The sequence below is a fragment of the Oncorhynchus clarkii genome, chromosome 4 (genome assembly GCF_045791955.1).
Source record: "Oncorhynchus clarkii lewisi isolate Uvic-CL-2024 chromosome 4, UVic_Ocla_1.0, whole genome shotgun sequence".
In the NCBI taxonomy this organism is placed as follows: domain Eukaryota; kingdom Metazoa; phylum Chordata; class Actinopteri; order Salmoniformes; family Salmonidae; genus Oncorhynchus; species Oncorhynchus clarkii.
In genome coordinates this window covers 55,222,717-55,247,311 of record NC_092150.1, presented here as the reverse complement: position 1 = coordinate 55,247,311, position 24,595 = coordinate 55,222,717, and the positions used below count along the sequence as shown (strand labels likewise).

Sequence of the window (24,595 nt, the reverse complement as noted above, 5' to 3'; positions counted from 1 at the left end):
TTCTTACCAAATCACATGATCTTTGTTTTGGAGGTGTCCAGAACACGGTTAAGGGCAGAGACAGCTTGTTGGACAATAAGAAATATTTGTTGTAGAGCATTTAACACAAAATCTGAGGAGGGGCCAGCTGAGTATAAGACTGTATCATCTGCATATACACCAATACTCCTTAGCCAGCCCACAAGAATGGAATGGTCTACCGTATCAAAGCATTGGCCAAGTCAATACATTTCTGCCCTTCTAGAGTGAAGGTCAACTGTAAGTGCTGTTATTGTGAAGTGGAAACGTCTCGAAGCAACAGAGGCTCAGCCATGAAGTAGCAGGCCACACAAGCTCACAGCACGGGACCGCTGAGTGCTGAAGCGCGTAGCCCGTGAAAATAATCTGTCCTCAGATGCAACACTCACTACGAGTTCCAAACTGCCTCTGGAAGCAATGTCAGCATAAGAACTGTTCGTCGGGAGCTTCATGAAATGGGTTTCCATGGCCGAGCAGCCGCACACAAGACTAAGATCACCATGAGCAATGCCAAGCATCAGCTGGTGTGGTGTAAAGCTTGCCGCCAATGGACTCTGGAGCAGTAGAAATGCGTTCTCTGGAGTGATGAATCACACTTCACCATCTGGCAGTCCGACGGACGAATCTGGGTTTGGCGGATGCCAGGAGAACTCTACCTGCCCCAATGCATAGTGCCAACTGTAAAGTTTGGTAGAGGAGGAATAATGGTCTGGGGCTGTGTTTCATGGTTCGGGCTAGGCCACTTAGTTCTAGAGATGGGAAACCAACTACTTAAGGCTAGGGGAGGTATTCGGAAGTTTGGATTACTGACGTGCCCAAAGTAAACTGCCTGTTACTCAGGCCCAGAAGCTATGATATGCATTAGATAGAAAACACTCTGAAGTTTCTACAACTGTTAAAATAATGTCTGTGAGTATAACAGAACTGATATGGCAGGCAAACACCTGAGGAAAATCCATCCCGGAAAATGTGTTTGAGCTCTCAGGCCATTCCTATGTTGGCATATTGGATTTCCAACCAAAAAGCGCCCAGATTGCAGTACCTATGCCTTCCACTGGATGTCAACAGTCTTTAGAAAAGGTTCCATGCTTGTTTTTTGAAAAATTAACAAGTAGCTGTAGTTTTTCAAGGTGTCCCTCATTAGGACTCTAGTCTTGTGGAGCGCATGAATGAGGGCGCACACTTCGTTATTTATCTCCGGTATTAAACATACTACATTCAGTCTTACATTTTATAGTTTGTTTACATATTAGGGTACCTGCGGATTGATTAGAAACGTTGTTTGACTTGTTTGGACGAAGTTTACCGATAACTTTTGCGATTCCTTTGTCTGCATGTTGAACGAGTGGAATGGGTGGATTACTGAATCAAACGCACCAACAAAACTGACTTTTTTGGGAATATAAAGAAGGACTTCATCGAACAAAACAACCATTTGTTGTGTAGATGGGACCCTTGGGATTGCGAACAGAGGAAGATCTTTAAAGGTAAGTGATTTATTTTAGCGCTATTTCTGATTTTTGTGACGCCTCTGCTGGTTTGAAAAATGTTTTTAATGGTGGTGTATGCGGGGCACTGTCCTCAGACAATCAAATGCTATGCTTTCGCTGTAAAGCCTATTGTGAATCGGACAAAGCGGTTCGATTACCAAGGTTCTAAGCTAAAGAATGATGTATGACACTTGTATCTTCATAGCCCCAAAAGCGCAAACACCGCCGATCTGGCATTCCAGGGACGCTCAGGCAAATACTGAAAGTATTTGAAAGATTTCCAAAACATTTTGAACCCAGGTCTGAAAGCCACCCTCTTTACCCATCACTAGTCTTACCTGGGCTTCCCTGCAGGTTGAGTCTGCTGGCGACTGGGCTGGACCTTGATGGCTCCGCGGTGGGGGGACAGGCTTGGAGAGTTGCGGGGGGAGGCGCCAGGGGAGAGTCGGGAGGAGGAGTGGGAGGGTGGCTCGGGGGCTTGGGCCACGGAGGCGGGTCCAGGGTGTTTCCTCGGGATGCGTCTGATTAGCCGGCTGACCCATCGCTGCTGCTCCTCCTGAGAGCCGGCCAATAGGAGTAGGTCTTTGGCCGTGGATATGTCGTAGTTCACTAAGGGAGGAGGTTTGAAGTTAGTGAATACACTAATACAGGAAAACAATTAATTGAAAGAAAACGGACTAATATGTATGCCTACCAAAATGTGCTTTAACTTCACTGTCCTAATAATACAGTCGCTAAAGTGGCAATGTTCAAGGGGCTCTAACATTCTAAGCAGTAATTCCCATTGTTCGAAAACTCATAAATAATATTTAACCCTCGCTTGCCCACATGCCCATAAAACCCTATGAACTCAGTGGCATTCACCCACAGAAATATAAAACCTAGACGGGAAAGTGGCACATTTTGTGGCAAGTGAGCCCTCTGGGTTTTAGAACTCTACTGGGTTTATAGAGTTTTATGGAATGTGGGAGGCAAGGGAGGGTTAAATATTGTGACCATTCCCCTCTTACTGACCCCTGCAGGGGGCAATGGCCTCCTCATTCCGGTCCAAGTGGTCCTTGTGGCACTTGGTGTGGCAGCGGCGGCACTCCAGCGCGGGCGGCGGCTTGAACACGTTCCACAGGGGCCGTGTGCATGCCTCGCAGCTCGACGGCAGGTGGTAGAGAGTGGGGATAAACTCGTGACCCTTGTGCTTAACGTAGGACGAGTGCTCGCCCGCCAGCGCCAGCGGCTCCACCGCAAACTCCTGCTCCCGCTTGCTCTCGCCCTCATTGGCGTAAAGGATCTGTGAGGTGGAGAGATGGAAGAGGAATAAGGAGCAGATGATATGTTACGTTTCTGTAAATGAGGATTCGGTTGAAAGTCTTGAAGACAACATATTGATGTCAATGTGAGTTGTCACCTGGAATATCCTGGGGATTTCTTTGGTGTCAGCACGGTACACGTCTGTTTGAGTGACTGGTCGGACGTGGAACAGCTTACTGCATGGAGGAAAGAATGGAACAATGACAGGCATCTCAATAGAAGCAGTGAGGAAAAAAAATGTCAAATGAGGACAAACAAGCTTTGTGACTCACTCAATGTCTAGGATCATGTAGGGGTTGGACTGCTCTCGGTCCATATCACTATTGTAGAACAAGATCTTCTTACTGCTCACCACCACGTACTGAGAGAGAGAGAGAGAGAGAGAGAGAGAGAGAGAGCAGGGAAAAAGACAAAATCACACAGTTGGACTCACGTGTCAGTGGAAGAATCAATAAAGACCAATAATCAGGTACAGAATAGTCAGAGAGGCAGAAGGGGCACCATACCCTTCTATCCCATCCAAATCTCTTGGTGTTCTTCACAGGAAGTGATAGCCAGCCCTCCAGCCTGGTATCTGTTTTGCATACAGGAAACAGGAAGTACATTAATATTGCTTCATAGGAGCTTCATTACAGCTCTGTTAAATACTGCAGAGAGCTGAGGTCAGGAGCCAATCCACACGGCCCACTTCATTGTTCCAACCAGTTAAACCATTGTTGTCGAAACGTGTTGCGTGCATCATGTAATGCTCTGTAGCTAATTATTGTCTCTATACGTTATTTACATGCCTTCCCAACAAAGGTTTTTATTTCGCTAACTTAATCTACTAATGGTGCCTTTAAGAAAAATGGCACCCTATTTCTTATCCAAAATGGTACCATTTCAGGTCAAAGTAGTGCACTATATAAGGAATAGGGGGCCATTTTAGATGCTGCTCAGGATCCCTACACTGGAGATATTCCAAATCGGGAAAACGTTTTGAAAGTCTACATAGTTTGAGTTGACTCAACTCAAGGTTAACAGGGGCCACACAAAGTTAGGCTGCGACTTTCCGCACACAGCTGTGAAACACCAACCACTATTACTGTAGTTGCACTGCAGAGTCACTGCCGGGAGTGTTACAGACTGACAAACTGCCGAGGCGGGATAGAGAGGGTACGTATTTTGTAGACCATGAGGGGTCACCTGCACCGCTGCGGTCAGGCTCTGGGGACGGCTGATCATAGGTGAGGGCCAACGGTCTGCGGCCATGTTCTAACCGCCCGTCATTTACGTCATCCTCTTTCTCTTCCTCCTACTCCTCATTCTCAGAGTCGGAGCCAAAGAGAAGGTGAGCCACTCTAAAGGAGGGCTGGGTGGCAATACTGACAGATTTCTGCCGGCGCTGGTAGTGGAAGGCATATATTCGGAGGTCTGGGAGTGACCGATGAACACTACACCATCACAACAGACAGAGAGAGGGAGCGTGGGAGTGGATATATCGAAGGGAAAGAAAGGAATAAGGAATTAAAGGTGTATTCAAGGCAGATGTTTAGGCATAGTGAAAGAAGGGGTTGGAAAGTCAATAAAGGAGTGACAGGTGGGAAAATAAAAGGAAAACTGTGTTGCGACAGAGAGATAGGGAAGGATAGAGGGCTTGATAGAGAGGAGTGTTCAGTGCTTTGACTTGAATGTTAAATATGAATGATTTAAAGCTCAAGTTAAAACACTGAACATTTGAGTACATGAAGGTAACACCTGCCTATTAAGGGTTTCCATTTGAAGAGTTAAGTGGCCAGTGTTAAAGTAAGGGGTGAGAGGCCGGTCTTACCTGGGTAACCGCTGTCGTCCATGTCGTTACTGCTGCTGATGCTGGTGGAGTCCATAGAGTGGATGCTAAGAGAGGTCAGCTGACAGCGCAGCTGCTCAATGTCACTGTCCTTACTGTCCAAGGCCATCTGGAGCTCCATGCGCACCTGGCTCTCGTCTGATAACACCTACAGTACAGATGGAAATCAGAGGAGGTTGCTGGCACCTTAAATGGGGAGGACAGGCTCACGGTAACGGCTGGAGCGGAATAAGTGGATAATTGGTTTCCATGTGTTTCCATGTGTTTGATGCCATTCCATTACCACGAGTCTGCCCTCCCCTCAGCAGCCTCCACTGATGGAAGCACACATGCACACACTTTTAGCTGAAGCATCAAGTAGGTAGTATTTACTGGTGTCTTTATATCGATGTGACTTTGGGAGGCCATTCCAGCCAACTGGCCTCACTTTGTTCCCACAGCACTGCCTAGTAATAAGGAAATGAAATGCTCTCATAGTAAAATGTTCACAGCAACGAGTGGTTGTGTGATGGTTAGTATTTTATTTATTTAACCTTTATTTAACTAGGCAAGTCAGTTTAGAACAATTTCTTATTTACAATGATGGCCTACCCCGGCCAAACCCTTACGACGCTGGGCCGATTGTGCGCCGCCCTATGGGACTCTCAATCACGGCCGGTTGTGATACAGCCTGGAATCTAACCAGGGTCTGTTGTGACGCCTCTAGCACTGAGATGCAGTGCCTTAGACCACTGTGCCACTCGGGAGCTCAACATAGTACAAGGTTGTGGTTGTGTGATGGTTAGTTTAAGGTTGTGGTTGTGCTTTGGTTGGACTGACTACCTGTTAAAGTGGTTACATGATGGTTAGTGTAAGGTTGTGGTTATGTTATAGACTGACCGCCTGCATATCGTTTATCTCTCTTTGGTACTTTATGATGGTGCTGTTGAGTTTCTGCTTCTCCGATCTCAGCTCCAGCTGTAGCTTCCTGTTCTCCTTCTCCTTCCTGCGCATGTCCAGGGTGTCATCGTGGCGGTGACCCGCACGCATCGTCTCCCTCCGGTTCATGATTTCAGACAGCTTGTTGACCGCCTGGTGGATACAGCCATACATATACACGATATGTTATGGGGATGGAATGGACAGCACACCGCAATATACACTGAGTGTACAAAACATTAGGAACACCTTCCTAATATTTGCACTTAGAACAGCCTCAATCTGTTGGGACACGGACTCCACAAGGTGTCAAAATCGTTCCACAGGGATGCGTCCCTCACAATACGTCCCACAGTTGTGTCAAGTTGTCTGGAAGTTCTTTGGGTGGTGGACAGTTCTTGATACACGGGAAAACATTAGAGCGTGATACACCCAGCAGCGTTGCAGTTCCTGACAAACTGAAACCGGTACACCTGGCACCTTCTACCATAACCCGTTCAAAGGCACTTAAATCTTTTGTCTTGCCCATCACCCTCTGAATGGTACACACACAATCCATGTCTCAATTGTCTTAAAAATCCTTCTTAAACCTGCCTCCTCCCCTTCATCTACATCAATAAGGGATCATAGCTTTCACCTGGATTCATGGAAAGAGCAGTGTTTTGTACACTCAGTGTATATTCTTAATGAAAAATACTTTATGGGCTGGTTTCCCGGACACACGATTCAGGCAAGTCCTGGAACAAAAGGCGCTTTTGATGGAGATTCTAGGAAACTGACTCTATATATTGCATAATATGTAACATTTTAGTTTTGTATCTGTTCTGCTGAACTCAGGAACATGAACCCCCGATACTTTGTACTCCAGGAGCTAACGTGTTATGCTAACCATTACCCATACCAATAACGTGGTCTTGGTTGGGAAAGGGCGACACGACTTTTACAGCAACACTATTTGTAGCTAACCAGTGCTTTCTAGCCAGTTAGCTCATATGTGATACACATCCAAACAGTCCCTCACCTGTATCTTAAGTGTTCTCTCCGTCTGCAGATTCTTCTCGAAGGACATCTTCACACTGTTCATTTGTCTCTTCTCCTCCCTGGCCTTCTGGAGCTCTGTGAACAAAACCAATACCAAACCTTCTGATAACATCCCTGGAACATTCTGGACAAACATTCCCATCACCACATCCGGTAACATTCTGGATACTGTGAGGACCTTGAGAGCACATGGACTCCTCCATCACCAAACCAAGAACAAGCATTCCCACAACATTTCTGGAACATTCTGGCCACTGTGGACCTGGGCGGGGGGGGGGGGGGGGGGGGGGGGGATACTCACGTTGCTGCATCTCCTTCAGTTGGTTATTGAGCTCCTCTTTCTCACTGGCCAGGTTGGCCACGTCCACGGTCAGGGTGCGGTTGGACTCCTCCAACTGTAGGGGGCCACAGATGATAGGTGAGCATTACAGACACCAAGTACAGGTCTCAAAAGTATTCAGTGACACCCTCCCTTTGACAACATTCTTATTTGACTGACTAAACTCAAGCCTCAGTCTCTCCTCCTCTCTCTTCCTCTCTGCTCTGTCTCTCTCTCCAACCCATCCCCCCTCACCGAGCCGATGGTGGCCTCCTTGTCCCCTAGCTCCTGCCTGTGTCGGGCCATCATGTCCTTTATCTCCAGCTCCTTCATGATCTTCTCCTTCTCCAGATCGGAGAACTGCTCCTCGGCGATGGAGCGCGCCAGCTGTTCAGAGTCCACCTTGGTTAGGCTCACCCCCAGCTGTGCTGCCAGGGAATCCCTGTGGGAAGGAAGACCCGGAATACCAGGGAATGTGGGGATTTGGAAAAATACTGACACTACTGTATGGGAAAAGGACTGAATCTAGTCCAGTGCTTTATGTCAGAGCAGTCGCTGGAAGGCCAAAAAGGAAATCCCGGAATACCAGGAAAATCCTGGTTTGGTGCAATCTGTGCAGTATATATGGGAAAATTAAGCTAATGACATCAGTGTCCTGTACTGTATGTCGGGACGGTCACTTGACGTAGGAATACATTAATCTTGCATTGCCAAACGTTGTAATAGGAGAAGGCTGGCCTAGGAGAAGGTTAGGCCTTAGTACACTACAGGTCAAAAGTCTACTGTCACTTAGAAATGTCCTTGTTTTTGAAAGGAAAGCAATTTTTTTGTCCATTAAAATAACCTAAAATTGATCAGAAATACAGTGTAGACACTGTAAATGTTGTAAATGACTATTGTAGCTGGAAACGGCTGATTTTTTAATATATATTTTTAAATTCTTTATTTAATTTTCTTCTCCTCTTTCTATTCTGGTTAGGGCCAGTTTGTGCTGTCCTGTGAAGAGAGTAGTACACAGCGTTGTACGAGATCTTCAGTTCCTTGGCAATTTCTTGCATGGAAAAGCCTTAATTTCTCAGAACAAGAATAGACTGACGAGTTTCAGAAGAAAGTGTCTTTGTTTCTGGCCATTTTGAGCCTGTAACCAAACCCACATATGCTGATGCTCCGGACACTCAACTAGTCGAAAGAAGTCCAGTTTAATTGCATCTTTTATATCAGTACAACAGTTTTCAGCTGTGCTAACATAATTGCAAAAGGGTTTTCTAATGATCAGTTAGACTTTTAAAATGATAAACCTGGATTAGCTAACACAACATGCCATTGGAACACAGGAGTGATAGTTGCTGATAATGGGCCTATGTAGATATTCCATTTAAAAAAAAATCTGCTGTTTCCAGCTACAATAGTCATTTACAACATTAACAATGTCTACACTATAGTCTACACTATATTTCTAAACAGTGTCTACACTATATTTCTAAACAATGTCTACACTATATTTCTAACATCAATTTCATGTTATTGTAATGGACAAAAAACCATGTGCTTTTCTTCAAAAACAAGGACATTTCTAAGTGACCAAACTTTTGAACGGTAGCATATATCAATAAGTTCCATTTTCACTTCTATTTTAGGTGCAGTCTCGTCATAAACGTGATATTACTGTGTTTTGTATACAGTATATTTCCACACAATGAGGTTAGAATAATTTTGTGAAAATGATGATAATGCCCTTTTAGTATAATAGTCTAAGAGCTGTTTTAGTGTCAGCCTGTTTTGGTGGGATGGCGTTTTGGCCTTCCTGGTGACATCACCAGGCGGTAAATTAGTTAATAGACGAATAAGAGAGTTCTCTGCCAATAACAGCTAGTTTTCAGTTTTCCCCTCCCACCATTTTAATTGAAAACAATGACAGTAAGGTATTTAAAAAATATATATATATATATATATATATATATATATATATATATAAATCTGTCATTCTGCCCCTGAGCAAGGCAGTTAACCCACTGTTCCTAGGCTGTCATTGAAAATAAGAATTTGTTCTTAAAACTGACATGTCTAGTTAAATAAAGGTATGTAGAGCCTAGGAACATGTCAGTTTTAAGAACAAATTCTTATTTTCAATGACAGCCTAGGAACAGTGTGGGTTAACTGCCTTGTTCAGGGGCAGAATGACAAATTTGTACCTTGTCAGCTCGGGGCTTTGATCTTGCACCCTTTCGGTTACTAGTCCAACGCTCTAACCACTAGGCTACGCTGCTGCCCCTTAATTATTACCCAGAAATGATTTGATATTGAGATAAAATGAGATCTCTGGGCTGGCTGTAACTGGGGTTTAGAGCTTAAAGTCTGTCTGTGTGACTTTACAGTGTGTGCTAATAATCAAACATGTGTAATTTGGTCAGATTCTCGAAGATCATTGTGTTTGTGATATGGTGATTGATGGCACATCACCTGTAGACTAGGCATCACAAGAGGTTAGGTTACGCTCTGATCACATTACCTGCAGTATTGTCAGGCTATTATTTCGCCATGATAAGGATGAAACACATTATTACATGAGGCTACAGCTAATCACTTGTGGACAGACTACTTAAACACAAGTGGTACCATGTATGTTTACGTAGTCTGTCCATGAGAGATTAACTTTGTGCTAATGCAACTAATCTCCAAGAGCTTGTTAGAAGTGCTTCTTTCCAGCATGGGTCCAGCAGCTACAATGGATGTGTAACCAGGCCAGTGCAGTACAGCTGGGCTCAGTGGTGTGAACAAAGATATAATTGAGTTTCAGGTAGGGATGTAAAATTCCGATAACTTTCCCAGGGTTTCCAGAAATCACGGTTTTGGGAAAACTTACAGGAATTTCGCAACCCTAGTGTCAAGGCACAGTTTATGGTCGGATCCTGTTCCAGTACCTTTCCTCCTGGTACTCCTCCAGTCTCTGCAGAATGTCCTTATACAGCTTGTTCCTCTCATCACACTCCTCCTTCAGCTCCCGGATCTGGGTCTTGTACAGGGTCTGGCACAGAGGACATCCACGTCAACACACACCAACTATCATACAGTGGGGCAAAAAATTATTTAGTCAGCCACCAATTGTGCAAGTTCTCCCACTTAAAAAGATGAGAGAGGCCTGTAATTTTCATCATAGGTACACTTCAACTATGACAGACAAAATGAGAAATAAAAAATCCAGAAAATCACATTGTAGGATTTTTAATGAATTTAGTTGCAAATTATGGTGGAAAATAAGTATTTGGTCACCTACAAACAAGCAAGATTTCTGGCTCTCACAGACCTGTAACTTCTTCTTTAAGAGGCTCCTCTGTCCTCCACTCATTACCTGTATTAATGGCACCTGTTTGAACTTGTTATCAGTATAAAATACACCTGTCCATAACCTCAAACAGTCACACTCCAAACTCCACTATGGCCAAGACCAAAGAGCTGTCAAAGGACACCAGAAACAAAATTGTAGACCTGCACCAGGCTGGGAAGACTGAATCTGCAATAGGTAAGCAGCTTGGTTTTAAGAAATCAACTGTGGGAGCAATTATTAGGAAATGGAAGACATACAAGACCACTGATAATCTCCCTCGATCTGGGGCTCCACGCAAGATCTTACCCCGTGGGGTCAAAATGATCACAAGAACGGTGAGCAAAAATCCCAGAACCACACGGGGGGCCTAGTGAATGACCTACAGAGAGCTGGGACCAAAGTAACAAAGCCTACCATCAGTAACACACTTCGCCGCCAGGGACTCAAATCCTGCAGTGCCAGACGTGTCCCCCTGCTTAAGCCAGTACATGTCCAGGCCCGTCTGAAGTTTGCTAGAGAGCATTTGGATGATCCAGAAGAAGATTGGGAGAATGTCATATGGTCAGATGAAACCAAAATATAACTTTTTGGTAAAAACTCAACTCGTCTTGATTGGAGGACAAAGAATGCTGAGTTGCATCCAAAGAACACCATACCTACTGTGAAGCATGGGGGTGGAAACATCATGCTTTGGGGCTGTTTTTCTGCAAAGGGACCAGGACGACTGATCCGTGTAAAGGAAAGAATAAATGGGGCCATGTATCGTGAGATTTTGAGTGAAAACCTCCTTCCATCAGCAAGGGCGTTGAAGATGAAACGTGGCTGGGTCTTTCAGCATGACAGGTAGAACTTGCACAATTGGTGGCTGACTAAATACTTTTTTTGCCCCACTGTATGTCCCAAATGGCACGCTATTCCCTATGTAGTGCACTACTTTTGACCAGGGTCAATAGGGATAGGGTGCCATTTGGGACATAGAAAACACTGTAAAGCAGAATTACTAGACCGAGAAACTACTAAATATAGTCTTTCTTAGGGTTGCAAAAACTCTGGTAACTTTACAAAAATTCCCAGCAGTATTCTAACCAGGATTTCGGGTAAACCTGGGATTTTTGGGAAAATCTTTCCACACATTGGGACTAGTGAGTGACTAGAAGTCAACAGTACCGTGAAATACTGTTCAGCCTCCAGCTGGTCCTTCATCTCCTTCAGCTGTCCGTCAGTCTCCTGTCTCTCCCTGTGATTGGGGAAAAGGACTGTCAATCACTGCCATGTCAAATCAATCTAAAACAAACAACACACAACTCCCAACATGTAGTGGCTGGGGAAGACAGAAATGATACCTAATGATGAGTAACATCGATTGGCCATCACATCCTCTCTCTCACACACACATACAGTGCCTTTGGAAAGTATTCAGACTCCTGGACTTTTCCCACATTTAGTTACGTTACAGCCTTATACTAAAATGGATTAAATATATAAAACTCCTCAGCAACCTACAAACAATACCCCATAATGACAAAGCAAAAAAAGTTTTGGGAATTGTTTGCAAATTTATTTGAAAAAAAAGGAAATCTGACATTTACATAATTATTCAAACACTTTACTCAATACTTTGTTGAAGCACCTTTGGCAGCAATTAGAGCCTCAAGTTTTCTTGGGTATGACACTACAAGCTTGGCACACCTGTATTTGGGGAGTTTCTCCTATTCTTCTCTGCAGATCCTCTCAAGCTCTGTCAGGTTGGATGGGGAGTGTTGCTGCACAGCTTTTTTCAGTTTTCTCCAGAGATGTTAGATCAAGTTCAAGTCCGGGCTCTGGCTGGGCCACTCAAAGACATTCAGAGACTTGTCCTGAAGCCACTCCTGCTTTGTCTTGCATGTGTGCTTAGGGTTGTTGTCCTGATGGAAGGTGAACCTTTGCCCCAGTCTGAGGTCCTGAGCACTCTGGAGCAGGTTTTCATTAAGGATCTCTCTGTACTTTGCTCCGTTCATCTTTGCCTGAATCCTGACTAGTCCCCCAGTCCCTGCTGCTGAAAAACACCCCACATCGTTGGGAGGCCACCAGGTTTCCTCCAGACGTGATGCTTGGCATTCAGGCCGAAGAGTTCAATCTTGGTTACATCAGACCAGAGAATCTTTAGGTGCCTTTTGGCAAACTCCAAGCGGGCTGTCATGTGCCTTTTACTGAGGAGTGGCTTCTGTCTAGCAACTCTACCATAAAGGCCTGATTGGTAGGGAGCTGCAGAGATGGTTGTCGAGTCTCATAGCAAAGGGTCTGAACATTATGTAAATATGTTATTGTGTGTAGATTGATGAAGAATAAAACAATTTAATAAACGTTTGACTAAGGCAGTAACCTAACAAAATGTGGAAAAAGTCAAGGGGTCTGAATCCTTTCCAAAGCCAGCTCGACTGTGCATATGTGTTTATAAAGCATGTGTGTGTGCTCGCGTTATCCCCTCTACCTGCGTAGCTCCTGGTTCTGTTTCTCCAGGCTGTGCTTCATGTCTAGCAGGTGGTTGAGCTCCTGCTTCAGCTGCTTCTCCGAGGAGCACAGAGCAGTCACATGCTGGATCTGGACATTCAGGTCGTTCTGGCTCAGCATGCGCTTTTTCTCCTCCTGCTCCATACACAGGCTCAGGTTCTTCACCTTGAGTGAGGAGAAATGAGACAGTGTTAGAGTGAGTGAGTGTGAGACAGTGAGAGATGGTGAGGTTAGTTTCGGGTAAAGACAGCACCAAGACCTTTTCTTGCAGCTAATAGAACAGACAGAGAGAAATCTTCCCGAAACACACAAATAAAGACACACACGCACACACCTTTACACACTCTCTCACACAAAGACGCACAATGAATGTAGAGACAATCAGAGACTTGTCCCCCTCCCCAAACACACACACACACACACACACACACACACACACACACACACACATACAACCCTGAACCCCCCCCCCCCCCCCCCACACACACACCTCCTCAGCGAGTTTGTCCTTGTGCGTGCGCAGCTCGTCCAGTTTGTGCTCAGCCTGCTTGTAGTCACAGTCCAGCATGGAGTGCTCCTTCTCCAGGTGCAGCAGCCTGGACTCCAACTGCAGCTTGTGGCTCCGCTCCTCCTGCAGCGTCCGCTCCATCCCTCACAAACGTAAGAAGGAGACAATGTTATGATAATAATAGACAATTGTATAATATGGACGCCAGATGTTTCCCAATTTTGTTGCAGACCTGAACTAGCTGATCTTATTCACCTATTCAAGGACTTGGTGATTAGCTGACAAGTTGATTCAGAAGTGCTAGGATAGGTGGAACAGCTGAGGGTCCCAGAGGAGAGGTTTGAAAAGTCCTGGTTTAGCCAACACGTTTATCCAGATTGTCATTATTGGCAGTGACACATACTCACTAGGTGGGGCACATTTTCCCCCTGCTTCTTGTTGTAACATATATTTTTCTCTTATGCTCCATTTCACTCATCTATCAATTCCCAAACACCTCTACCCTTTCTCCCCCCTCACCTTTCAGGGCCTCAGACTTGGCTTCTTCGATGGACTCGTAGATCTGGTTCTTGTCAGCCAGGCGTGTCTTGGTGACCTTGTGCTCTGCCCGCTCCGCGTCAAAGCTCTGCTGCAGTGACTTGAGCTTGAACGCCAGGTCAATCTCCTGGTTGCTCTTCTCCTAATGGACCCAACCAGAGGTCAAAGGTCAGCTGTGTATGTGTGTCTCAGGATAAAGAGGGGACAGCTGCCCAATACCAAATTGATTGCCACTGTGAGAGATCTAAGAGGACTTGAGATAATTAGATCTAATATATCAATAGAAGATCTACAGTGCCTTCTGAAAGTATTCACATCCCTTGACTTTTCCACATTTTGTTGTATTACAGCTTGAATTTTAAAAATATTAAATTGTGTCACTGATCTACACCCAATACCCCAGGGATCATCAACTAGATTCAGCCGTGGGTCAATATTTTTCTGGAGCAGATGGTCGGGGGGCCGGAACATAATTACAAATAATTTGTTGACTGCAAATTGACTGCAAGAAGCCCAAACAGATAGAATGTTTGACTAAAACATAATCATTTCAAACCTTGCGCACATTTGTATACAATCACGTGTCTCTCTATTATGCGTGGTAATGCCTGGGAACAGATTTCTTTAAATCACTTGGAGCTGATTTCCTGGTGTTTTTACAGTCTTTTATGTCCAGCAATCAAAATCCCCCCCAAAAACACGTACATATTTTTTAAAATTTTGCTCAGAAAACTTGGGGTGCCAAAAAAAACAACCTGCGGACCAAATTCGTCCCACGGGCTACCAGTTGGGGGACCCTGCAATACCCCACAATGTGAAAGTGTAATTATGTTTTAAGATTTTTTTGGGGAAACTAGTTAACAACAAAAAACTGAAATGTCTTGAGTCTGTAATTATTCAACCCCTTTGTTATACAAGCCTAAATACGTTTGGGAGTAAAATTTGGCTTAACAAGTCACATTATAAGATGAATTGACGCTCTATGAAATAATAGTGTTTAACATGATTTTCATCTCTGCACCCCACCCACACATACAATTATCTGTAAGGTCCCTCAGTCAAACAGTTAATTTCAAGCACAGATTCAACCATAAAGACCAGGGAGGTTTTCCAATACCTTGCAAAGAAGGGCACCAATTGGTAGATGGGTAAAAAAAAAAAAAAAAAGCAGACATTTAATATCCCTTTGAGCATGGTGAAGTTATTAATTACACTTTGGATGGTGTATCAATGCACCCAGTGAGATTAGACTAGATTAGTTTATTAGTCACATGCACAGGGTCGCAGATGTAATTGCAGGGTACAGTGAAATGCTTAAGCTCCAAACTCCAACAGTGCATGTCAAAAAGAGAAGTGACAATAATTCCAATAATAATAAATACATATTTACAACTGTAACAATCATAAATGAGGGAATGTCCATAGGTACAGGCGTCCTTCCTAACAGTTGCCGGAGGGGAAGGAAACCACTCAGGCCAATGGTGATTTAAAAAAAAGTAAGTTTAATGGCTTTGGTGTGAGAAAAATGAGGATGGATCAACAACATTGCAGTTACTCCACAATACTAACCTAATTGACAGAGTGAAAATAAGCAAGCCTGTAAACATTTCAAAGCATGCATTCTGTTTGTAATAAGGCACTAAAGTAATACGGCAAAATATGTGGCAAAGAAATAAACTTTTTGTCCTGAATACAAAGGGTTGTTTGGGGAAAATCCAACACAACATCACTGAGTACCACTCTTCATGTTTTCAAGCATGGTGGCTGCATCATGTTATGTGTATGCTTGTCATCGACAAGGACTAGGGAGTTTTTTTTAGGATAAAAAGAAACGGAATAGAGCTAAGCGCAGGAAAAATCCTAGAGGAAAACCTAGATCAGTCTGGTTTCTGACAGACACTGGGAGACAAATTCACCTTTCGGCAGGACAATAACTAAAACCCAAGGCCAAATATACACGGGAGTTGCTTACCAATACGACATTGGATGTTCCTGAGATAATTTCCGCCCAAAAAATGAATTAAACATTTTAACCCCACTTTGTAACAAAACTAAATGTGGAAAAAGTAACTTTCTAAATGCACTGTATCTTGCCCTTTGATAGGAACATATTGAGTGTTATGTAGAGTAAGTCCTCCCAGTGAAGTGCAGGGGTGTGTCCATCTTGGCATATTTTGCAACAGAAAACAATAAAAGTTTACTATTGGACAGGTCCAGGTAGGCCTTCGCTGTTTCAGTCAATTGTCTTCCGTTTGGTGCCTACTGTTTCACGACCCAGCCCTCTTACCTTTTCCATGTCAGTGAGCCTATGCTGTAGCTGCCTCTTCTCCATCTGTGAATTGGAGAGAGAACCCTTCACGTGCTTCACCTCCGCCTCCAGACCCTGGATATGCCCTGAGAGAGAGGGAAGATAAAGAACAGCAAGAGAGAGAGTGAGGGAAGTAGGGACGAGAGTAAAGGTGGAGAAAGCGAGAGAGAAAATGACATGGAGAAACACAGGTACAGAAATAGGGAGAAAGGGAGTGAGAGAGACAGAGATTAGTATCGTTTTGAGGTATCTGTGAGGCAGAGGTGGCACCACAGGTCCCAGAATGGTGTGGCGGGAAAAACTATTCTGGGGCACATTGTTTTTTTCTGATCTTGTAATCTAACCATCGCAGATGAGGAAGGCCGACATAGGCCTGTTTCAAATGGTCCTTTCGGAAATCATGTAGCGGCCTCCCCTGAATGAACGCAAAGACCAATGTTACCAAATTGTCCAAAACAGAGTCCATCTATAAGGGTGACATGCTCCCAGGCAGACCTGGGTCCTATTTATGCTTGGTTAAACTTGCCTAATGTAATATAACCAATGGAATGGTTCCAAAAGTGCAAAACTCTGCCCCTCATGTCACAATGGAACCAACGGAATGGTTCCAAAGTGCCCACAGTTAAACCCACAGTTCAACCTGTCCAAATCTGAAACGACAACCGTATTACTTGTCTCCAGGGGTGTTTTGACTGTCCTATGTGGGAGGTATTTGAGTTGTTGGTGTTGATGTCTTTTCAGACTATGTAAACTTCTGTGGTGAGTCAGTTGTGCCTACTAAAACCTGTAAAATCCTCACTAACAATAAGCCTTGGGTATAAAAAAAAAATCTAAAATCACTACTTAATAGGAAGAAGGCGGTTTATGCTGAGGGTGATAGACAGAGATGAGATGTACAACGTGAGATCAAAAGACAGATACCAGTGATACCAGTGGACAAGGAGGCATGCAAGCAAAGGGTGCAGAGGACCCTCTCCTCAGGAAATGCAAGGGTGGCCTGGCAAGGGATTACATCCATGGCTAACACCCCCCCACAAAGACAGGGGAAAAACCCAGTGCTGACCTTGGGAGACATGAGGGTTGTCAAACAGGCTGATGTTGTTAAACAGGCTGATGTTTTGAAGTTGTTCAGGGGATGTAACGCACACAAAAGCCCAGGCCCAGACAAAATAAGTGGACATGTGTTAAAGCACTGTGCTGAACAATTGGTGTTTTTACAGACATTTTCCAATCTTCGCTCGACCAGCAACACGTACCAGTATTGTGGAAAAACTCAATAATTATACCCATTCCTAAAGCATCTAATCCCTCTGTACTGAATGACTACCGCCCTGCCGCCTTGACATCCTTAGTAATGAAATGCCTTGAGATAATTGTGAAAAGTCATGTTCTCAGCGCCACCCAGAAGCTCCTTGACCCGTTTCAGTTTGCCTATCAGCCAAGCAGAGGAGTGGATGATGCCATTCTTACTCTTCTCAACATGGTCCTAGGTTTTGGCCTTTCTAGGGAGTTGTTCCTAGCCACCGTGCTTCTACACCTGCATTGCCTGCTGTTTGGGGTTTTAGGCTGGGTTTCTGTACAGTACTTTGATATATCAGCTGATGTAAGAAGGGCTATATAAATCAATTTGATTTGAAATAAATGTGATTCTATAGACATCTAGAGTGTGCTAATTCCCATGTCAGGATTTTGTTTGTTGACTTTTCTTCTGCCTTCAACACAATCCAGCCTTACATTCTGCCACAGAGACTCATTCGGGACTTCTCCTTAGATGGGGGTATGGTTTTGCGGCTGTTGGACTTCCTGAGCCAGAGGTCACAGTGAGTCAAAATAGGCCCCCACGTGTCAGACATACACACCAAAAACACAGGCTCTCACCAGGGATGTGCTTCGTCCCCACTCCTGTATATCGTGTACACTAATAGTTGTAATAGTTCCCATCGGGACAGGCACCTCATTAAGTTCGCTGATGACACACTGCCTTGATCACCATCTCGTATGATGACGAGGAACACCATAGCCTGGTCCTAAATGACTTTGTAGAGTGGTGTGACGAATCACACTTGGTCTTGAATACCAACAAGACTAAAGAGAAGGTGCATATACTTCAGGAAGTATACAACACCCACAGTTGAAGTCGGAAGTTTACATACACCTTAGCCAAATACATTTAAACTAAGTTTTTCACAATTCCTGACATTTAATCCTAATAAAAATTCCCTGTCTTAGGTCAGTTAGATCACCACTTTATTTTAAGAATATGAAATGTCAGAATAATAGTAGAGAGAATGATTTATTTCAGTTTTTATTTCTTTCATCACATTCCCAGTGGGTCAGACGTTTACATACACTCCATTAGTATTTGGTAACGTTGCCTTTAAATTGTTTAACTTAGGTCAATTGTTTAGGGTTAGCTTTCCACAAGCTTCCTACAATAAGTTTGTGAATTTTGGCCCATTCCTCCTGACAGAGCTGGTGTAACTGAGTCAGGTTTGTAGGCCTCCTTGCTCACACACACTTTTCTATAGGATTGAGGTCGGGGCTTTGTGATGGCCATTTCAATACCGTGACTTTGTTGTCCTTAAGCCATTTTGCCCCAACTTTGGAAGTATGTTTGGGTTCAATGTCCATTTGGAAGACCCATTTGCGACAAAGCTTTAACTTCCTGACTGATGTCTTGAGATGTTGCTTCAATATATCCACATAATTCCCCTTCCTCATTATGCTATCCATTTTGTGAAGTGCATCAGTCCCTCCTGCAGCAAAGCACCCCCACAACATGATGCTGCCACCCCCGTGCTTCACGGTTGGGATGGGGTTCTTCGGCTTGCAAGCATCCCCCTTTTCCTCCAAACATAACGATGGTCATTATTAACAAACAGTTATATTTTTTTTCTCCTTCAGACCAGAGGACCCCATGTGCAGTTGCAAACCGTAGTCTGGAGCAGTGTCTTCTTTCTTGCTGAGCGGCCTTATAGGTTATGTCGATATAGGACTCGTTTTACTGTGGATATAGATACTTTTGTACCCGTTTCCTCCAGCATCTTCACAAGGTCCTTTGCTGTTGTTCTTAGATAGATTTACACCTTTCGCACCAAAGTACGTTCATCTCTAGGAGACAGAACGCGTCTCCTTCCTGAGCGGAATGACGGCTACGTGGTCCCATGGTGTTTATACTTGCGTATTATTGTTTGTACAGATGAACGTGGTACCTTCAGGCATTTGAAAATTGCTCCCAAGGATGAACCAGACTTGTGGAGGTCTACAATTTATTTTCTGAGATCTTAGCTGATTTCTTTTGATTTTCCCATGATGCCAAGCAAAGAGGCACCGAGTTTGAAAGTAGGCCTTGAAATACATCAACAGGTACACCTCGAATTGACTCAAATTATATCTATTCGCCTATCCGATGCTTCTAAAGCCATGACATCATTTTCTGGAATTTTCCAAGCTGTTTAAAGGCACAGTCAACTTAGTGTATGTAAAGTTCTGACCCATTGGAATTTTGATACAGTGAATTATAAGTGAAATAATCTATGTGTAAACAATTGTTGGAAAAATTACTTGTGACATGCACAAAGTAGATGTCCTAACCAACTTGCCAAAACTATAGTTTGTTAACAAGAAATTTGTGGAGTTGTTGAAAAACAAGTTTTAATGACTACAACCTGTGTGTAGGTAAACTTCCGACTTCAACTATACCTCTGCAACATCTATCAGAGGTCAGAACATATAAATTGTAGAGGAATACAAATATCTGGGTGTCCTCTTGGACAATAAGCTTCAATGGAGTAAATGTACAGACCTGATCTACAAAAAGAGCCAACAGAGACTGTACTTTCTCAAAAAGCTGGTATCTTTTAATATAGACTGTACTATACTGACTCTGTTTTTACAAACCTTTCATTGAGAGCATTTTAACTTGTTGTATTGTTTGTTGGTTTGGTAATGCCACTGTCAGCCAGAGAAATATGCTGAGAAGGAGCATCACCACAGCAAGCAAGGTACTTGGAGTCAAACAGACAGGCCTGGATGAGATCTTTAAGGTCAGGGCCCACCGCAAGGCTCACAAAATCATTTTAGACCCAAGTCACCCCCTGTACCCGGACTTGAACTACTCCCCTCTGGGCGCAGGTATAGGGCACCCCTCAGCAGTAAAAACAGAACTAGACAATCATTTGTGCCAGGTGTGATATCCCACCTAAATAGCTCAGGCTAATGTTCCTATCGACCCAGTAAGGCCAGCAGGCTAGTCTCTTTTTATTGGTATGTAACTGTTATGAAAGTTGTATTGTCAATTAGTTTTTTATTTAAACGTGTACATGACACTGAAACAAAATTCCCCATGGGGACAATAGAGTCAGTAAAGAGTTTGTACTTTTACTTTACTTTACTTTAAAGTAATGTAAAATTGCAAACTCTACCGATCTGACAACCCTTGCTCCAGCCCCAACCTCATCCCCAGTCTCACCCTGCAGGTCCAGTATAATCTCTGTCCCTAGGCTGCGGTCCCGCCTCTCGGCCTCCAGATCGGCCTGCAGACCCATAAGCTGCTGCTCCAGGCCCATCTTGGCGTTCTCCAGCTGGGTGCAGTTGTCCACCAGCTCCCTGAGGTTGAATTCCAGGGCCTGGGCCTGCTTCTGGGCCTCTGACTGGCTCCTCCGCAGCCGCCCCGTCGCCTCCTGCTCCTCGGCCAGCACCGCTGTCGCCTCCTCCAGCTGAGAGATATAGAGGGAGAGAAGGAACCGCCTGAGAAATGCCACTCTACCGCTGCTGTCCGACTGTACAATAACTGTAGTTCTTAAATGTTTTTAAAGTATCATTTATAACGATACATTTTTATCAATAGTTTCCCAATCGAGAAATAAATAGGAAAAAGCTGAAGTGTTTTCTTATGCTATTTTCAATGCAATTTGTATGATGTTAATTTCTTCATTTTTTTATTCGATGAAGTGAAAGTAGTCAGTCCATTCCTGGTCGGCTATCATATATTCTTGGTATTTTAGAAGCCATCGCTTGTCAGTTGTGCCCTTGAGCAAGGCACCCAAGCTTACATCCCCTCATGGAGTTTGTGTGTGTGTGTGTTTCTCAAGAGGTTGGGTTAAGAAAGCAAAAAAACACATTTCTGTGATCTGAAAATCACAAGATAGTGAAGCATACTTATTCAAAGGAACACATGCATACAAGCTTGCTCTCCCTCACCTGTCTCTGCAGGTGGATGTTCTTCTCGTTGGAGAGCTGAGAGTTCTGGTTCCTCCTCTTCAGCTCTTCAAGCTGGTCCCGCAGGCCGTTTACTAGACATGGTGATGGAATGGATTAAAATAATCAAAGCTTGGTGATGAGTTGGTTATTTGAATCAGCTGTGTAGTGCTGGGGCAAAAAACAAAAACGTGCACCGGGGGGATTCACTTTTTAATGCTAGTTAAGGTTACTATAAGCATAGTTACAACACCTGTTGTATTCGGCGCACGTGACAAACAAACTCTGATTTGATTTGTTTTTAATTCACACACAAGCTTGTTAGCTAGCTATCCCAAAGGAAATCCAAAGTTCCTCCATAGAAGCCTCTCCTCCTAAGTATAATTATGTGAACCTAAGTCATATAATGCATGTCATAACAAGATGCCCAGCGCATCAAGCAGCCTCCTCAATCCTCTCCCATTCTCTCCCCTCACCTCAGCATTGAGGTTGATTTCACAGTTTAAAAACCTAACAGAAAAGAACAATATAAACCGGTACTTTTTTTAGGGTTCGAAACGGTTTTAGAACTTTATTTTGCTGGTCAGAACAGTGGAACAAAACAAAACAAAAAATATCTTTAATGGCCAGGCACCACAGGCTAAAATGTAAGTTTTGCATCTAATGTTACTAATGAATTTTGAGATGTTTTTGGTATTTTGGTCCTTTAATGAGTACCTTCAAAAAGTAAACAAACATAATATAAATGCATATTAGTTTATCATACCACCGTAATCAACATTTCATGAATTGTAACAACTTTTACATGGACATACAGCTATCATTTAAAAGCTCACTACATATAATCACACATTATTGTCAAGCCCATTTCGTAGAGAATGTTAGAAACTGGACTAAGAAGTAACTTACTTTGAAGAGATGGTGAAGAGATGATGGTCAAAATAGGCATTTGGCGATTGATAGGCTAAATTCGAATTTCTCGCAAATCAGACTTCCCACATGCCAACACATTTTTCTCCGTTTCAGAATAATCTACAGTCACCACAGTTTGTGTAGTTATCCTTAGATATATTCTCCAGATTTTCTCAGAGGGAATTGTTGAAATGTTGCCACAATTTTTATTCTTGATAACATTTCCTTGGAACAATTTGCCAAAAATGGCTTTAGAATTTTACAGATGGAAAGATGAAAAAAAGTATTTATCCATAATCTCTTCTGAATGAATCTAGTCCTGGAGTGCCTAAACAAAATGAAACCAACATATTTAAGCCGACTTCATCCAGTGTCCAGAAAAATGTATTTGTGTGATATGCAAATATGTGCATATTTAATAAGATATCACATAATTTGCATATTGTATATAAAAAGTATTATATTTGTGTCTACATTTAACTGGTAAAAATGTATTGTGATATGATAAAAAAAAAAAATATATATATTAGGGTGTGGTGCCTGGCATTAAAGCCAACCGATAAAATGTATTGATTTGTTATGAGCATGCACAAGCCCTTGTTATGGTATCTGTGAAGGAATGTTAAAATTACACAAATGCAAGTAACAGTCAGGATCACTGTAAAGTGATAATAAAACAATAGCCAGTGCTTATGACAAGTCTTTCAATGCATTATAAGCTAATTACAAACTCATTATAATCAGTATACTGGGCTTAGCTTACGCTCATTCTCGAGGCTGTGTTTCCTGCCTGCCTCCATCTCCACCTTGCGGAGGTTCTCAGCACTCTGGTGCTGCAGCAGGGCCCTCTCTCTCTCCAGCTGCCTCAGCGATGACTCCACTCTCTGCCTGCTGTTCATCTACAGGGACAGGGAAGGGTTCATGCGTGATGTGCATAGTCAAAACATTACTCACCATTAACTCTATTGAACATCGCTAGTCTCACCTCCTCGTCGATCTCTTTGACCAGCTTCTCTAGACGGCTAGTGGTAGTCCTGTGGAGAGAGGAGCATGTGTGAGTGTGTGTGTGTGTGTGTGTGTGGCGTGTGTGCTTGTGTGTGTGTGTTCTGAGGTGAGCCATACTTGCACTTGTGCTCGAGGTCGTCTTTGGCCTGCATCTCATGGTTGAGCTGCTCCTCCAGACAATTGAGTTTATTTTGCAGCTGATCGGAAATAAAAGAGTAGAGGGGGAAGAGTTAACAAGTACACACTAACATGGAGCTCACCAGATGCACACTCAAGTGTCAATATGTCTGTCAGATAGAATTATATTTAGTCTGTATTAGAGTTCTAGTCTGTCTGTCAGATAGTTCTATTGTGTCTGTCTTTCTGAAGAAAAAAAAACTGGACCATTTCAGAACAATGAAAAGAAGGTCTTGGCGGTAACAAGGTTGGTAACGGCATGGATTTTGTGAGACGAAGCGCAACCTATCCTGTGATGCACAATGCCCTAATGCCCATGGAACAAGAGAGGAGATGTGATTTTTGTGCTGGTAACACTCGTATTAATAAACATAAAAAACGTGTGTTTTTTTTCCATTTGGTTTAATTTGGTTTCAAAACCAAGCAAGTAGCCTCCCTTCGATGAAGGCTGTTTTTTTTGTCCTGCCCAATGCGTTCACCAAGTAGCCAAGTCTATCAACAAAGGATTTGACCTGTGAAACTGCTTTGAAATAAATCTTAAATCACCAAAGCTTTATTAAAAGATCATGTTTGGGAGCAGCAAAACAGTGAGCCAGACATCCCCTTTTTGTATTTGCATTGTGAAGGCCTACATTATTTTAGCCAGCTCCGGTTGTGGACGTGTGTAAAAACCCTTCCACGTAGGCTACCCATGTCCATATGCCCATCATGAAACGAGAGATGAGATGATGCTGGTGACCCTTGTATTTAGAACTTATTTTCCTGTAACAATTGCTTTTTTGTTTCATACGACTAAAAACCAAGCCCTCCATAGTCTCCCCGTACTCTAGGTCTATAGGTTATAACTAAGGCTGGTTTAAAAACTAAGGCTGGTTTGTGGCCCCCACCCACATCAATGTTGCCCATTACTGCTGTAGACTATTTAACAAACTAGGCTATAACGGACTAACATTCAAATTGGAGTTGATGACAAAATAATACATAAAAGACCGCAAATACACAACTTGGAGAAACCACATATTTAGCCATGGAACACGTTCTGATGGGCCTGTGAGGGGTCAAGCCTCCAATTGATTTATTCATCAAAGCCCAGCCCTTTCGCGCCACCACCAGCTACTGCGCCCATAATTCCCACAGTGAAAATTGCGAAAATATTTCTGACACACCCCTGGACCTATAGTGCTACCACCATCGCTATTATTTACCATTGGGGTT

General features: G+C 43.4%; 1 protein-coding gene across 1 annotated transcript in view; it reads right to left on the bottom strand.

The window, feature by feature from the left end:
* Positions 1-1,842: 1,842 nt before the first annotated feature.
* LOC139406949 (rho-associated protein kinase 2-like) overlaps positions 1,843-24,595 on the bottom strand; it is a 78,219-nt gene continuing 55,466 nt past the window's right edge. The window contains exons 11-31 of the mRNA XM_071150140.1: positions 23,321-23,400; positions 23,184-23,232; positions 22,962-23,097; positions 21,290-21,381; positions 20,559-20,805; positions 16,067-16,173; positions 13,762-13,921; positions 13,225-13,385; positions 12,715-12,899; positions 11,412-11,481; positions 9,841-9,944; positions 7,175-7,361; positions 6,902-6,995; positions 6,581-6,675; positions 5,521-5,712; positions 4,624-4,789; positions 3,320-3,387; positions 3,086-3,174; positions 2,911-2,989; positions 2,523-2,793; positions 1,843-2,117 (exon numbers count right to left, since the gene is read on the bottom strand). Coding sequence (XP_071006241.1) covers positions 1,843-2,117; positions 2,523-2,793; positions 2,911-2,989; positions 3,086-3,174; positions 3,320-3,387; positions 4,624-4,789; positions 5,521-5,712; positions 6,581-6,675; positions 6,902-6,995; positions 7,175-7,361; positions 9,841-9,944; positions 11,412-11,481; positions 12,715-12,899; positions 13,225-13,385; positions 13,762-13,921; positions 16,067-16,173; positions 20,559-20,805; positions 21,290-21,381; positions 22,962-23,097; positions 23,184-23,232; positions 23,321-23,400 — 2,907 coding nt within the window. The remainder of the gene's footprint in view (positions 2,118-2,522; positions 2,794-2,910; positions 2,990-3,085; positions 3,175-3,319; positions 3,388-4,623; positions 4,790-5,520; positions 5,713-6,580; positions 6,676-6,901; positions 6,996-7,174; positions 7,362-9,840; positions 9,945-11,411; positions 11,482-12,714; positions 12,900-13,224; positions 13,386-13,761; positions 13,922-16,066; positions 16,174-20,558; positions 20,806-21,289; positions 21,382-22,961; positions 23,098-23,183; positions 23,233-23,320; positions 23,401-24,595) is intronic.